The 14,767-nt window shown below is 37.5% G+C and overlaps 3 protein-coding genes across 3 annotated transcripts; 2 read left to right on the forward strand and 1 right to left on the reverse strand.

Moving 5' to 3' along the window:
- Positions 1 to 1,228: 1,228 nt before the first annotated feature.
- On the forward strand, positions 1,229 to 2,752 carry LOC128922712 (zinc finger MYM-type protein 1-like). The gene is made up of 2 exons (XM_054234191.1): positions 1,229 to 1,918; positions 1,982 to 2,752. The coding sequence occupies exons 1-2, from the start codon at positions 1,229 to 1,231 to the stop codon at positions 2,750 to 2,752; spliced, it is 1,461 nt and encodes a 486-aa protein (XP_054090166.1).
- Positions 2,753 to 9,203: 6,451 nt separating this feature from the next.
- Atp6ap1_2 (V-type proton ATPase subunit S1) lies at positions 9,204 to 11,493 on the reverse strand. Its single transcript, XM_011196052.3, has 4 exons — positions 11,220 to 11,493; positions 11,059 to 11,161; positions 10,730 to 11,000; positions 9,204 to 10,670 (listed from the first exon to the last, which is right to left on the reverse strand). The coding sequence occupies exons 1-4, from the start codon at positions 11,297 to 11,299 to the stop codon at positions 9,955 to 9,957; spliced, it is 1,170 nt and encodes a 389-aa protein (XP_011194354.2). The 5' UTR covers positions 11,300 to 11,493; the 3' UTR covers positions 9,204 to 9,954.
- A 530-nt stretch (positions 11,494 to 12,023) lies between these two features.
- Positions 12,024 to 14,549, forward strand: LOC105219751 (N-acetylglucosamine-1-phosphotransferase subunits alpha/beta). The gene is made up of 4 exons (XM_011196054.3): positions 12,024 to 12,367; positions 12,424 to 13,836; positions 13,896 to 14,086; positions 14,150 to 14,549. Exons 1-4 carry the CDS (start codon positions 12,251 to 12,253, stop codon positions 14,445 to 14,447), a joined length of 2,019 nt encoding a protein of 672 aa, XP_011194356.2. The 5' UTR covers positions 12,024 to 12,250; the 3' UTR covers positions 14,448 to 14,549.
- The last annotated feature ends 218 nt before the right edge of the window (positions 14,550 to 14,767 follow it).

The following is a 14,767-nucleotide window of genomic DNA, read 5'->3' on the forward strand; positions in this document are numbered from 1 at the left end:
AAACACTGCTATCTACGAAACAAAACGGTTATATACCTATTTCCTTTGCTTATAATATTAGGTAAGTAGTCGTGGTCTGAAATCCGAACAAAGGACTTTATTTACGCACAAGAAATAAAACTCCCAATGTTTTTTTTTTGTTTCAGTTCTTGAAGAAAAAAATTGTTAGAATGAGTGATGGAAGAAAGCGACTTAGTGGAGCTGAGTATAAAAAAAAGGCCAAAATTAAAAAAAAAGAACAAGAACGGATTATCTGTAAAACCATAAAAATTGACAGTTTTCTTACAAGTGACAGTAAAAGCAGTGTTGTTAGACCAGGAAATTCAACCACATGCATTGATACAATCCAATCTGAAAAAAATGAAACGGATTTGAGCTCTGTGGCCCAACAACAACTGTCGCCTGTTGAACAATCTGCTTTCGAAAAAACGGATAATTATGTTTTTGATAAGGAGGCGGTAGATGAATCATCAATAAGTATTACAGTTGAAGATGCGTCCCCAAATCAGACGTCAAGTGCAAGAAATGACCAAGTGCTAACAACGGAAAATGTAAACAAGGATCCAGCTTTATGGGAAATTAACGATACTTTAAGGGAGAATATCGCAAGGTCCGGCTTCGATCAAAACAAATATTGTGACTTCTCTCAAAGTGAAAAAATATATGCCGATCAACGTCGTTTCTTGCCAGTAGGTATCTTCCAAAGAAAAATGAAAAATCATGAAGTGAAAGACCGAAATTGGCTTGTTTATTCTGAAACAAAAAGATCTATATATTGCGGACCCTGTTTAGCATTCGGTCCATTGGAGTATAAGACCCAGTTCGAGAACGAAGGATTTAATGACTGGAAAAACGCAGAACACCGAGTAGCTCAGCATGAAAACTCTGCACGTCATAAATCTAGTATTCTTAGTTTGAAAGCTAGGAGTGCGATTGATGGCCGACTCGACAATTTGCTACAGGTCCAAATTGATGAAGAAATTATATATTGGAGAAATGTTCTGAAGAGAGTTGTTGCGGTAGTGAAGCGACTGTGTTCAAGAGGCCTTGCTTTCAGAGGCAAAAATGAAAAGTTCGGTGATCCACATAACGGTAATTACTGTATGATTTTGGAACTGTTAGCGGAATTCGATCCTTTTTAGCCAGTCATATTGAACGATTTGGGAATCAAGGATCAGGCAGTACCAGTTATTTATCAAAGACCGTTTGCGATGAGTTTATCCTCTTGATGGGCCATAAAGTCTCAAAACAGATTGGAGACGAGATACGAAGGGCGAAATATTTTTCTCTAATCATAGATTCAACACCAGATATAGCACACGTAGATCAACTTACTCTTGTTATTAGATACGTTTTAGAATCAGGCGAACCGTGTGAAAGATTTGTTAAGTTTTTGCCGTCGGTGGGACATAAAGCTGAAGAAATGTTTTCTGTCATTATTTCGGAGCTCGAAACACTGGGCATAAATATTGAAGACTGTCGTGGGCAGTCATATGATAATGCCGCGAACATGTCTGGCATGTACAATGGCTTGCAGGCAAAAATTCGAAATCAAGCACCTTTCGCATTTTACGTGCCTTGCTCTGCCCATTCTTTGAATTTAGTGGCAACTGCCGCTGCTGAATCGTGTATAGAAGCATGTCGCTTTTTTATGACGCTACAGGAAATTTATGTTTTTTTTGTAAGCTCGACACAACGCTGGCTTAAATTAATGACTGAAATCGGGAAAGGCAAAACCCTGAAAAGAGTGAATCTGACACGTTGGTCAGCGAGGGAGGACGCGTGTAAAAGCTTGAGAGATTCTTGGCACGAAGTTCTTAAGACTTTGGAATCAATCAAAGACGATTGTACCGAAAAGCCTGTAACGCGACAAGAAGCGGCGGGAATACTCTTGAATTTGGAGAAACTGGAAACGGCGGTAATGGTTGTTGTGTGGAATGTTTTTTTGGAAAGAATAAACAAAGTGAATGTTCAAATTCAGGCTTCCGCCGTAGATTTGATCACCGTTGCCGATCTTTACGAATCACTTCGTAAGTTTTTCGTAGCTGAACGAGATAATTTCAAGTATTTCGAAGAAAAGGCGATGGAGATAAACGTATCGAAACAGTACACAACAGAAATCGGAAAAAGGCAACCGAAAAGAAAAAAAAGATTTGATGAAACATCAGAAGAAGTTATTACAATGACTGCGAGTGAAAGTTTCAGAGTTAACACGTTTCTCGTCCTCGTAGATAGACTGGTGACCGAGTTAGAAAAACGGCAAAACGCCTACAACGATTTTAACGAGAAGTTTTCATTTCTAACCAAAATGAGTGAGTTGACACCCACGACCCTGACGGAAAAAGCTCTTTCCTTGGAAAAAATATATCCCAATGATTTAGAAACTGATTTAGTTCAGGAATGCGTACACTTTCAATGTCACATTTCTTCTGAAAGAATTTTGATAAAACCAGATTCTGGATCATTGAAAAGTCTATCTTTGTTTCTACGAAAACAGAATTTGGAGAACATTTATCCAAACTTGGATATAGCACTTCGTATGGCTCTATGTACACCAGTGACAAATTGTTCAGGTGAGAGAAGCTTTTCTTGCTTAAAGCGAGTAAAAAACTATCTACGATCTACTTTAAGTCAAGAAAAGCTTAACGCCTTATCTCTTTTGTGCATAGAGTCAGAACTAATGAACAAGATCTCATACGACGATATAATTAATAATTTTGCGAATTTAAAATCTCGCAAAAAGTTAATGTAAAACTTAATTGATCTCATTGTCACTATTAACCTGATTGTTAACAGATTATTTAATAGATATTGTTCGTGTTGTTTTTATATTGTAAGTGGAATAAAAAATATTTAACAATTAAACGTTTACCGACTACACATTATTTTATATAAGCTGTGCTTTTATATAGTGTTGTAGCTCAACACTAAACACTCTTCACTAAATCGTGGGTTGTAAAAATAATCTAGAAACTGACACAACTATTCCCTAGTTCAAAATCATCCTAATAACGAAAAAAACGATGTAATGAGGACGATAGAGGACAAATCATAATGTTGCAATTTCATTAACACAATAAATGTAATTAATAATGATTGTGAACTAAACTAGCGCATGAGGTCAATAGGGGCGGCAAAAATTGAATAGCCTACTGGCGGCAAATTTCTAAATCCGCCACTGGATCAAGCTATATACATACTCAACCACATCGCCACAACACAGCGGTTTCTATTTCCGGTGCCTAATGACTTCAACTGGCGCAGTGCGACAGACTGTCGAAATGGAATTTAACTAAGCCTGCGCTAACATTGTCACCTTCACCGACCAACAATAATTACAGTTCGCTTATAATTTTATGGACTTGCAAAGTGTAAATACAGACGGTATGAAAAACGCACTTTCACAGCCCTTTCACTGATATTGTCTCTAAATATTGCTAGCTGGTTGCTATGACTCACAAAGTTAAGAAGATTCACCCACTTTGTCCATAAGTTTTAGTTGACCTAAACCTTTTTTATACTGCTGACAGTTGGAACCATGTCCAATAAATAAAACTGCTAATAGTTGGTTATCAGTTGGTCATTGTATTAGACGCCCTTCACGATAATTTATCTTGTGTAAAAAGAGTAATTATTTTTATTAATAGAAACTTAATATAAGGAAATAATTTTTTTTAACAATATTTGAATCAAAAGTAGAAAAAACTAATGTTTTGAGCATTGAAACCCCTGAAAATAGACTTTTTTCACTCTAGTGAGTGAACTGAATTTAAATGTTGCCAAACAAGCGCTGATCCACATCTGTTGATATATATTTAAAAGATTAAGAGGCTTATGGAAAAAAATTTAAAAGACGAAAAACAGCACGAACTTAGCGTTCGGATCATGACATTGTTAGAATTGCTTCCAAATCTACTAAGTCGGACTCTAAGATCAAGAAATTAGCCGGAGTAAACGTAAACCATTTAAAGGTTCAGCTTGGAGTCAGTTTTTCAGAATATCAGATCCTCTCAGACCTATCCCATAGATTTTACAATAAGATAATGCTTTAAAATGGAAAGTTTATAAGGAATGAAATACCACAGTACTGAGTACTGAATGAATACGAAGATAAAGAAACTTCAATTGGAGCGTTACACTTGCTTAGAGCGATATTTCGCTACATTATATAAACTCCCTCTATCATTCTAGCACAGAACGGATATATGAAGTTATTACAAACAAAGCAGCAGTACACATTACCGATTTTTTTTATCCTAATAAGTATAATTTTTCCACTTACTAAAAATAAAAGTTTTTCTTACAAAGAATTAAATACTAGTGACCAAGAATATAAGGCCTTATTTTAATCTTCTTATTCTTCTTGACTGGCGTAGAAACCGCTTATGCGGTTATAGCCGAGTCCACAACAGCGCGCCACGCATCTCTCATTTTGGCAGTTTGGCGCCAATTGGTAATACCAAGTGAAGACAGGTCCTTCTCCACCTGGTTCTTCCATCGGAGTGGAGGTCTCCCTCTTCCTCGGCTTCCACCAGCGGGTACTGCATCGAAAACTTTCACAGCTGGGGCACTTTCGTCCATTCGAACAACATGACCCAGATAGCGTAGCTGTCTTTTTATTCGCTGGACTATGTCTATGCGTCGAACAACACATACAGCTCATCATTCCATCTTCTGCGGTATTCGCCGTTTCCAATGTTTAAGAGACCATAAATCTTCCGCAAAACCTTTCTCTCGAAAACTCCTAGTACCGTCTCATCGGATGTTGACACCGTCCTCGCTTCTGGCCCATAAAGTAGGACGGGAATGATGAGGGACTTGTAGAGTTTAGTTTTTATTCATCGAGAGAGGACTTTACTTTTCAATTGCTTACTCAATCCATAGTAGCACCTGTTGGAAAGAGTGATTCTGCGTTGGATTTCAAGGCTGACATTATTAACGGTGTTAATGCTGGTTCCTAGGTATACGAAATTATCTACAACTTCAAAGTTATGACTGCCAACAGTGACGTGGGAGCGAATGCGCTGACTTTTTGTTTGATGGCAGGAGATATTCCGTCTTGTCCTCGTTCACCACCAGACCCATTCGCTTCCTTATCCAGGCGGGAAAAAGCAGAACTAACGGCGCGGGTGTTGTTACCAATGATATCGATATCATCGGCGTACGCCAGTAGCTGTACACTCTTATAAAAAATTGTACCTTCTCTGTTTAGCTCTGCGGCTCGAACTATTTTTTCCAGCATCAGATTAAAGAAGTCACACGATAGCAAGTCACCTTGTCTGAAACCTCGTTTGGTATCGAACGGCTCGGAGAGGTCCTTCCCGATCCTGACGTAGCTTTTGGTGTTGCTCAACGTCAGCTTACACAGCCGTATTAGTTTTGCGGGGATACCAAATTCAGACATCACGGCATAAAGGCAGCTCCTTTTCGTGCTGTCGAAAGCAGCTTTAAAGTCGACATATAGATGGTGTATGTCGATCCTCTTTTCACGGGTCTTTTCCAAGATTTGGCGCATGGTGAATATCTGGTCCATGGTGGATTTTTCAGGTCTAAAGCCACACTGATAAGGCCCAATCAGTTCATTGACGGTGGGCTTTAGTCTTTCACACAGCACGCTCGATAGAACGTCATAAGCGATGTTAAGTAGGCTTATCCTACAATAGTTGGCGCAGATTGTGGGGTCTTCCTTTTTGTGGATTGGGCAGAGTACACTGAGATTCCAATCGTCGGGCATGCTTTATTCCGACCATATTCCGCAAAGAAGCTGATGCATGCACCTTATCAGCTCCTCGCCGCCGTATTTGAATAGCTCGGCCGGCAATCCATCGGCCCCCGCCGCCTTGTTGTTTTTCAAGCGGGTAATTGCTATTCTAATTTCTTCACGGTCGGGCAATGGAACATCTGTTCCATCGTCGTCGATTGGGGAATCGGGTTCGCCATTTCTTGGTGTTGTACTTTCACTGCCATTCAGCAGGCTAGAGAAGTGTTCCCTCCACAAACACAGTATACTCTGGTCATCAACAACTAGATCACCTCTGGGGGTCCTACAGGAGTGTGCTCCGGTCTTGAAACCTTCAGTTAGTCGCCGGATCTTTTCGTAAAATTTTCGAGCATTACCCCTATCGGTCAGCTTGTCAAGTTCTTCATACTAACGCATTTCGGCCTCTTTCTTTTTTTGTCTGCAAATGCGTCTCGCTTCCCTCTTCAGATCTCGGTATCTTTCCCATCCCGCTCGTGTTGCGGTCGATCGCAACATTGCAGTCTGTTTTCTCTCCACGGCGAGACGACAATCCCTATCATACCAGCTGTTTTTTTACTTTTCCGAAAGCCACTGGTTTCGGTTGCAGCTGTTCGTAAAGAGTTTGATATGCCGTCTCCCATATACCGAGATGCTAATGAGTGCTCTCAGAGAGTGCAAGTCGAGAAGAAAATCGTTCGGCTGTCGGTTGTGATTGCAGCTTCTCATTGCTTCTCTACGTTCTAGGCGCTCATAAAAGGTATCTTTGATCACTTCGTCCTTCTATTCCGTCGGGGCGTGGGCGCAAGATATGTTGAAGAGCCTCGCTTTGATGCGGATTGTGGCTAGACGTTCATCCACCGGAGTGAATGCCAGAACACGACGACGGAGTCTCTCTTCCACCACGAATCCCACACCGAATTTGCGCTCCTTTATATGGCCGCTGTAATAGATGTCACAAGGACCTTCCGTCCATGTCCCGTCGGATTGCGGTGATGTCAGCCTTTACTCTTACGAGGACATCAACCAGCACCTTTCCAATTAAGGGTCCGGACATTCCAGGTACATGCCCTTAAATCATGGCCCTTTATACGTTTGCTGTGGTCGTCATCAAAAGGGGGGTGTCTCATCCGAGGCTGTTGCTTGTTATTCATTGGTTACTCGTTTTTATGAAGAGCCTCGCTTTGATGCGGATTGTGGCTAGACGTTCATCCACCGGAGTGAATGCCAGAACACGACAACGGAGTCTCTCTTCCACCACGAATCCCACACCGAATTTGCGCTCCTTTATATGGCCGCTGTAGTAGATGTCACAAGGACCTTCCGTCCATGTCCCGTCGGATTGCGGTGATGTCAGCCTTTACTCTTACGAGGACATCAACCAGCACCTTTCCAATTAAGGGTCCGCACATTCCAGGTACATGCCCTTAAATCATGGTCCTTTATACGTTTGCTGTGGTCGTCATCAAAAGGGGGGTGTCTCATCCGAGGCTGTTGCTTGTTATTCATTGGTTATTCGTTTTTATGTGGTGGGTCCCAAACCCTACGCACAACCGCATAAGCGGGATTCGCATTCTCACTTTAGCTCGCTTCCAGACGGATGTCTGTTGGCTACCCAGAGGATACTTGGTCTAAGACCGGAAGTCGTGAGCTGCTTGAGCCACTTGCAAAAGAATCGTTCCTGGCCACTCCCAAGTGAATGGCAGTCAGAAACTTTCCTCACTTACGTGAACTTATACATATGACTCCATCCTCCAGAAAATCTGCTCTAAGAAAATGTGTGAAAACTCTCAATATTATTTAATTTTTTAAATCTTATGAATATTATCCCTGAAATATCATTAAATAACCAAGGCTTTTATTTAATTAAATTCCAAATAAAAGCTCTAAGCTGAATACTATTGTAAGTACGAGTGCTAAGCTATTGACGAGGAGTACTTAGAATGCGTCTTTAAAGTACGCGACATCGGCTAACATTCCTTCGTTATACAAACTCCTCAGTAACGTTGGAAAAATTGAGAGTTGAAAGAATAGTAGTTGACACAGTTTTAAATTGTAAAATACGCATATTTTAAATACAACATTATTTTTACCGCTATCATTTTACTTGCCTTTCCAGCAGGTAGCTCAAGATCAATATCTCTTGTTCACATGTTTTTTTCAGTTTTTGAAATATCACATCTTCTTAAAACCATGTCTCGAACGGGATAATGTTGGTTCAAATCGGTCATCAAATTGTGCGATATACTATATAACAGCTATCACGTTTTATCAACGTACATACATACATACATAGGAGCTGCCATGCTTATAATAAAATTTCGCTCATTTTCTTCCTATAGCATGATATAGTAAACACAATGCTTCTACGGTTAAGTTGACTCAGACTAAGTAGTTTCTGAGATTGTATGTATTATTTGTTGTTGTAGCGATTATTTAGCCCTGCATGAACTGGCATGTATGAATCACTTGTCAACGAAGTCATCTAATGGGATGCCCAAGAAACGAATTGTTTCGACGTGGTCGCACCAAAGGAAATGGGTGTTAGATGGGTGGGGTTAATTGAACATGATTAGTGTCATGCGGGGATTATTTGCATGCAGAACATATATTGAAGATGTACATTTATACATTAAATACAGTGGAACTTCCATAACTCGAACTTCTATAAGTCGAAGATCGCCATAACTCGAACTTTTGGATTGGCAATAGCGTTTAGAAATCAAATTTCATACAAATTTTCTCCCATAACTCAAACTTCTTTAACTCGAAGTTTTCCATAACTCGAACTCTTGAATTGGCAATAGAAATAAAATTGCATACAAAATTCATTCCATAAATCGAACTTTTCGACCAGGGGACAAACAATAACAAACTACAACGAACAAAATTACAGAATACATGTTTTAACGTATGCACATAAAACTTTATGCGAAGTAAATACATAAACCTATGTATAAATCTATATTTTAAAGCTTTTTAAAAATATTTATGTTACAATGAAAATTCTATTGCTCGAAGTCTCTCTAACTCAAAGTTTTCTGGTTGATTATGGTGATTCGAGTTAGAGAAGTTCCTCTGTATGTATATTTTTGTACATTCAAATTTTCAAGCCGCACACAAAGTGGCAGTTGGTCAAGATATTTATAATCGAAGATAATTATTAAACTCCGATGTATAGTAATTACCGCTTGATTCTCCCATTTACTTTTAGAAATGTGTGTAAAATAAGTATGTGAACCAATTGTATTGTACTGAGGGAGAATTATAAAGTTACTTTATAAATATCTCATTTATCTTGATGAAAGGGTAAGCCCATAGCCTAGAATAAATGCACACCACGGTGATAGTGGTTTGCAATTCATCAGTTATTCCTAAAGAAATATTCAATTTTGCCCAAGTTAAACCCATAATTATTAATATCATTGTGCCTACACACGTATCCAACGGTCAAAAGAATTGTACATAATTATCAACAAAGAGAACAACTTTATTATATTTTACTATATTATTGAACATTTCCGCTTTGTGCTTAACGTATAATACATGAACTTTAAAATATAATATTATATGTGTATATATACATTCTTAATCGAAAACACACCACGGCATTGATATATAAAGGAGCAAACATATCCACACACTTGTTATGTTTGCACCACACAGCACTTATTCGCAAAATTAGATTAAGGCACATACGTAAACACTTAATGTCCCTCAAAGAGAAATCGAATATTTGTATAAATAAATATATGTATATATGTATATATATATATGTGTTTGTGCACATTGGAGATCCAAGTTTCATCCACAATTCCCATAAACCCACATGTTCGAAATCAAATGTGGTTGATGCTGAGTCAAATGATGAAGTAAATTAAATGGAAATTGCGAAGGAAACTTGTAGATGCACTGTGCTAATCCTCATGACTTTTTGTAAGGATGTCAAACCAATATTATAATGCTACTGTAGAGAATAACTTTGTTATTAGTGTAATTCTACTTTCCATATTTATCGGTATTGTAATGAAAGAATTTCTTTAAGTTTGATTAAAGTAATACAGTATTCAAAAATACATTGTAAGCAAAGACTGTGGGCAATAATTTGCTATAAAATATTAATAACAGAATAAAGGGGAATGAAGTGTGCGCAACTGACTGTGCAAAAGTAACTGTTGACAGTAGCAGATCAGCGAGTTAACAATTGTTGATGTTAACTACTCACTGGCGTTTATTGTGATCGTTTTGCCTTTAGGATCATCAAATCTATCCATGGTGTTGATATCCATCATCCAGCAAATACCGACGAAAAGTATCGCAAGCAAAATTGCAGACACAAATAGACCAGCAAGAATTGGATGTGTAACAAAACCGACACAATTCCAAGATTCACCAAATTCAAAATACTTTTCGTTTACAGTCTTAACTTTACTACCGAATGGTGCTTGAAACTGTACCGAGTTCCAGAGGAGTTGATTACCATTTGGTGAATAAACAGTTAAATTACCACAAAAGTAGGAGAAGGCTGGAGGTGCATTTATGTCGTTTGAGCGGAATTGTGTATCCTTATTGTATGTCAACTGTTTCATGTAGTAGTAACCCTTCTTTAACTCAATGACAAATGTGATAACATCAGCGGCATCACTGCTACTGAGTGTAACACTAAAGTCGGTGGTGTTGTGGTCATCGATTTTCATGTTGCTTATAGTAATTGCTTTGGGTGCGGCACTACCAATTTTTACTGCCAACGTTGTAAAGAAAATTTGGAATTTGGGATCAGTGAATATAATACCACCTTTTGGTGCTGCAGTCTCCCAAACAGAAAGTGCACGACGTGAACGTTTTTTAGCTTCGAAATCTTTTGCAGGAGTAGATGTATACATGAATACGGTTGGGCAAGATACTTGTTTCATTACATTCGAAATGGCAATATCTGCAAAAGAAATAAAACTCTATAGATAAATGTTTAACAAAACAAAAGGTAAAACATACCATGTGCCTCCAAAGTATCTTCGCGACTTAAACCAGTTCCCTCACTGAATCGCAAGAAAACAACTTTTCCCGTTTTGCATTTGAGTGGTGTTTCAAGCTTTCCATTTTTGGAGATGGTAATTACCTCATAGTTAGGATCTAGCTTTTCCAGGACATTTTCTGGACTATCAACCCTCATATAAAAAGTGCTGGGCTTGATGGTTTGTAAGTGGGAGTAACACGACTGTTGTCCCGTTCGATTACTCTTACATTGAAAATCACTGAATGATAACTAAAGTATATATAATTCATTAAAATTTATTAAAAATATGTTATATTAGGACACTTACATCATCTTCTTGAAAAACAGCTATCATGTGGTCCTTAACAAGTGGTTTTGCAATGCGATTGAAACTTTCATTATCTACTTTCGAAAGTGCCGGAATTGGTTCACTATAAGAAATAATACGGTTAATCGGAGCAATATTTTGGAAATATTTTAAATTCATACACTGGTGCCAAAACTAAAACAATGGATTCCGATGCTGCTGCAACACCAATCACCAACAGTGTTAAAAAAGCAATTTTCATTTTCGTTTCGTTTTTTTCGGATACTTGGTACGCGAAAACAATGATAATGCAATTTATATTAAATTAAAATGCAATTTAACCGAAACTTAACGAAATTAAAGGGAAATAATGGCAAAAATTTAACAGTTTTCACCTTCCCATGAAAATTCGCCCTGTCAAAATGCAAATTCTTGGTAGCTGCGTATGACAGTCATGTGATAAATTCGAATGAAATATACTTTCGAATTTCCAAATTTCGAAACGATACTCGAACTCGTGACAGGCAGAGTCGCACGAAATCCCATTTAAGTAAATAACCGACTACTTATGTAAAGAATGCTCTTCATATTGAATTTAACTTTTTCTGAATTGTTGAATTTTATCTTTTCGCACTGTTTTGAATAAGACACAGCGAGATGATGAAGAGAAGTATAAGTTAACTTTTCTTCGAATAAATAAAATATATTGATATCCCCAAGCCAATTTATTTATATTTTTGAAATTAATTCTCCTTAAATCAGGATGTCATGGATCTATGCAGCCTCGATTCACAACATCGATGTGATATTAATAAAAATTATTTTAGATTATTTATATTATACATTATCAAAAACCTAAAGTTAACTAGACATATAAGGATAAGTTGCCTATTGAACACTTCAATTCTTATTTCCATTTCTCTTCTGAATCAATTTTCTAGTGAGATTGGCAAATGTTGAATAAAAAATTTCTATCTACTTAAAAAAACATATATTTTACAAAGTTCTGGCAACTTCATTTGTTATCAGCCGTAGCAGAGTGTGTTGAATACATATGTATTCGTTTATTCTCTGATTATTGAATGAAAGCAGAATCAGCAAAATTCGAAAAGAGAACTTTTAAATTTAATTGTATATAATCCCATAAATAGTTGCTGTAAACAAATAATAATAAATACAATGTTTTGAAATCTAAATATTTTTAAAATCCGAAATGCGCATCCAGAGGAAGTGGGGTAGAATGTTAAAAAATAATTGGAAAAGATTACGCCGGAGACGATTGCTGATTGTGTTTGGAATAGTAGTACTTTCTTCGATTTTTCTAGTTACAGTAAGCATATAAAATTTACTTCAAATTAGTACGCCATAAACACGTTTTATTTCCAGAGAAAAAACTTGGGTATGAAACAATCGTATTGTGAACCCATAGACGTAGTTTATACTTGGGTTAATGGTTCTGATCCTTTATTTATTGAATCGGCAAGGCGATATAATCCTAATTATGATCCGGCAAGATTCGACGATAAAAATGAACTTCGCTATTCATTGCGATCTCTCGAGAAGTATGCACCTTGGGTGCGTCACGTTTACATCGTAACTAATGGACAAATTCCGCATTGGTTAGATCTTAGTTTTGAAAAGGTTACAGTAGTGCCGCACGAATTACTTACTCCAAAACCCGAATTACTACCTACATTTTCAAGTTCTGCTATTGAAACATTTATTCACCGTATACCAAATCTCTCGCAACGATTTCTCTATTTGAATGACGATATATTCCTTGGTGCTCCACTATATCCAGAAGACCTATATACACACTCTGAAGGTGTGCGCATCTATCAAGCTTGGATGGTACCAGATTGCGCCGATGATTGCCCTTGGACATACATCGGCGATGGAGCATGTGACCGTCATTGTAATATTGCCAAATGTCAGTATGACGGAGGTGACTGTAACTCTTTCGGTTCAGACAAAAGCGAGGAAAATATAATGGAGCACAATGTAAATGAAAATAAGAGCGTCAAAATAATTACACCATCGCCTCTAAATTCAACCAGACACGTAGAAATAAGGCATTTTCCATTACGAAAAAAATTTCGTAATAAAAAACATTCTACCCAACGTAACGGATCACACTTCCGAGAGCTAGTGCTTCATAAAAATTTGAGCACACTTGCAGAGCTAAGGCATATTGTCGATAACTATAATAACCAACTAAAGTCAAATAGTCAGACCAAGGAATCTGTACTATCCACACAGGCTTCAGATCAAATTATGAAACGATTCGAGGAAGGCATGGAAAAAACATCAAAAAACGAATCCAGTAAGGATATATATTCCCATTCCTTAATAAATACGAACATGCTGTTAAATCGTTTCTATGGATTCAAAGCCCGCAACGTATTGGCGCATGTTGGATTCCTGCTCGATCGCAATATAATAAATGACATGCAGCAAAAATTTTCTAAAGGGATAGACGTTACGATATCTAATCGGTTTCGCTCAACAAATGACTTACAATTTGCTTTTATATATTACTCGTTCCTTATGAGCGAAAGATCTACTTTAACAGTGGAAGAAGTGTTTGACGAGTTCGATACTGATGACTCACATACATGGTCCGATCGCGAAGTGCGAACATTTTTGGCCCGCATGTACCCTCTGCCTCTGGACTGGTCTGCAGTACGTTTTTTCGAAGAAGTTGTAAGTAACTGCTCTCGTGATTTGGATATGCCTTCACGCAATGGCTATTATGAATATACTACTTTGGTGTATGAACGTTACGAAGATTCAAATGTGGTTAGTATAAATAAAACGATATACAAATTTCAAACAATAATGATCCATACATACTTTAGCCGACTATAACTCGTCAGTTGGTCGCACAATGTCGTTTGCTGGCGGAAGCGTTAGAAACGAATTTTGCTACCAGAACTAAATATAAATATAATATAAATCCTAAAAGAGCTATCCACAACAATTTTATGATGTTGACATCTAACATAACAGATGTAGTGGATGGTTTTGACAAAATACGTCGAAATCCACGGTAAGTTAAAAAAAAATCTAGTTTCTTTTGAATAAGATAAGATAAATACGACTTTTTTTTTAGAAAATTTAATTGCATTAATGATAATTTGGAGCCCCTCCTAGCCGAAGATAATGAACTAATACGTCACTTATTAGAAGACTTCTATCTTTCATTTTTTCCTCGGCGTAGTAGTTATGAGTTACAGTTCGAATACAGGAATCGATTCACAACCTGGCAAGATTACCAAAGATGGCGTAGACGTAAGCGTGCTGCCCTTGTGGTAGGATATGCAGCCAGTGTGATTCTTATTTTATTTATTATAAGATACATATGTATACACAAAACAAAGATTGCACGGCGATATGTGCAAAGTCTGTAAATATTTTTAGTATTATGTTCATATTTTTGATGTGAAAGTAAGATAAATGTACTTATGACCTTTCAAGAAATCCATAAAATAAAAAAATTGTTGATAATGAAACCCCTTTATCTCAAAATCATAGTTATATATACCAAAGTAATCATGATGACGAGATGAGTTGAAATCTGGAATTAGAATAGAAGTTTAAAGGTCTGCACTACGACCTCCCTAAATCTGCAACAGCTATATCAGTCCCAGCACTCTTATAAATTCAAGAATGGTACTGTGAGTGAGGGAGTCGATGCGTTCCTCAATTGGGTTGCTGAGACCCAACAATT

The sequence above is a fragment of the Zeugodacus cucurbitae genome, chromosome 6, assembly GCF_028554725.1.
Source record: "Zeugodacus cucurbitae isolate PBARC_wt_2022May chromosome 6, idZeuCucr1.2, whole genome shotgun sequence".
NCBI lineage: Eukaryota > Metazoa > Arthropoda > Insecta > Diptera > Tephritidae > Zeugodacus > Zeugodacus cucurbitae.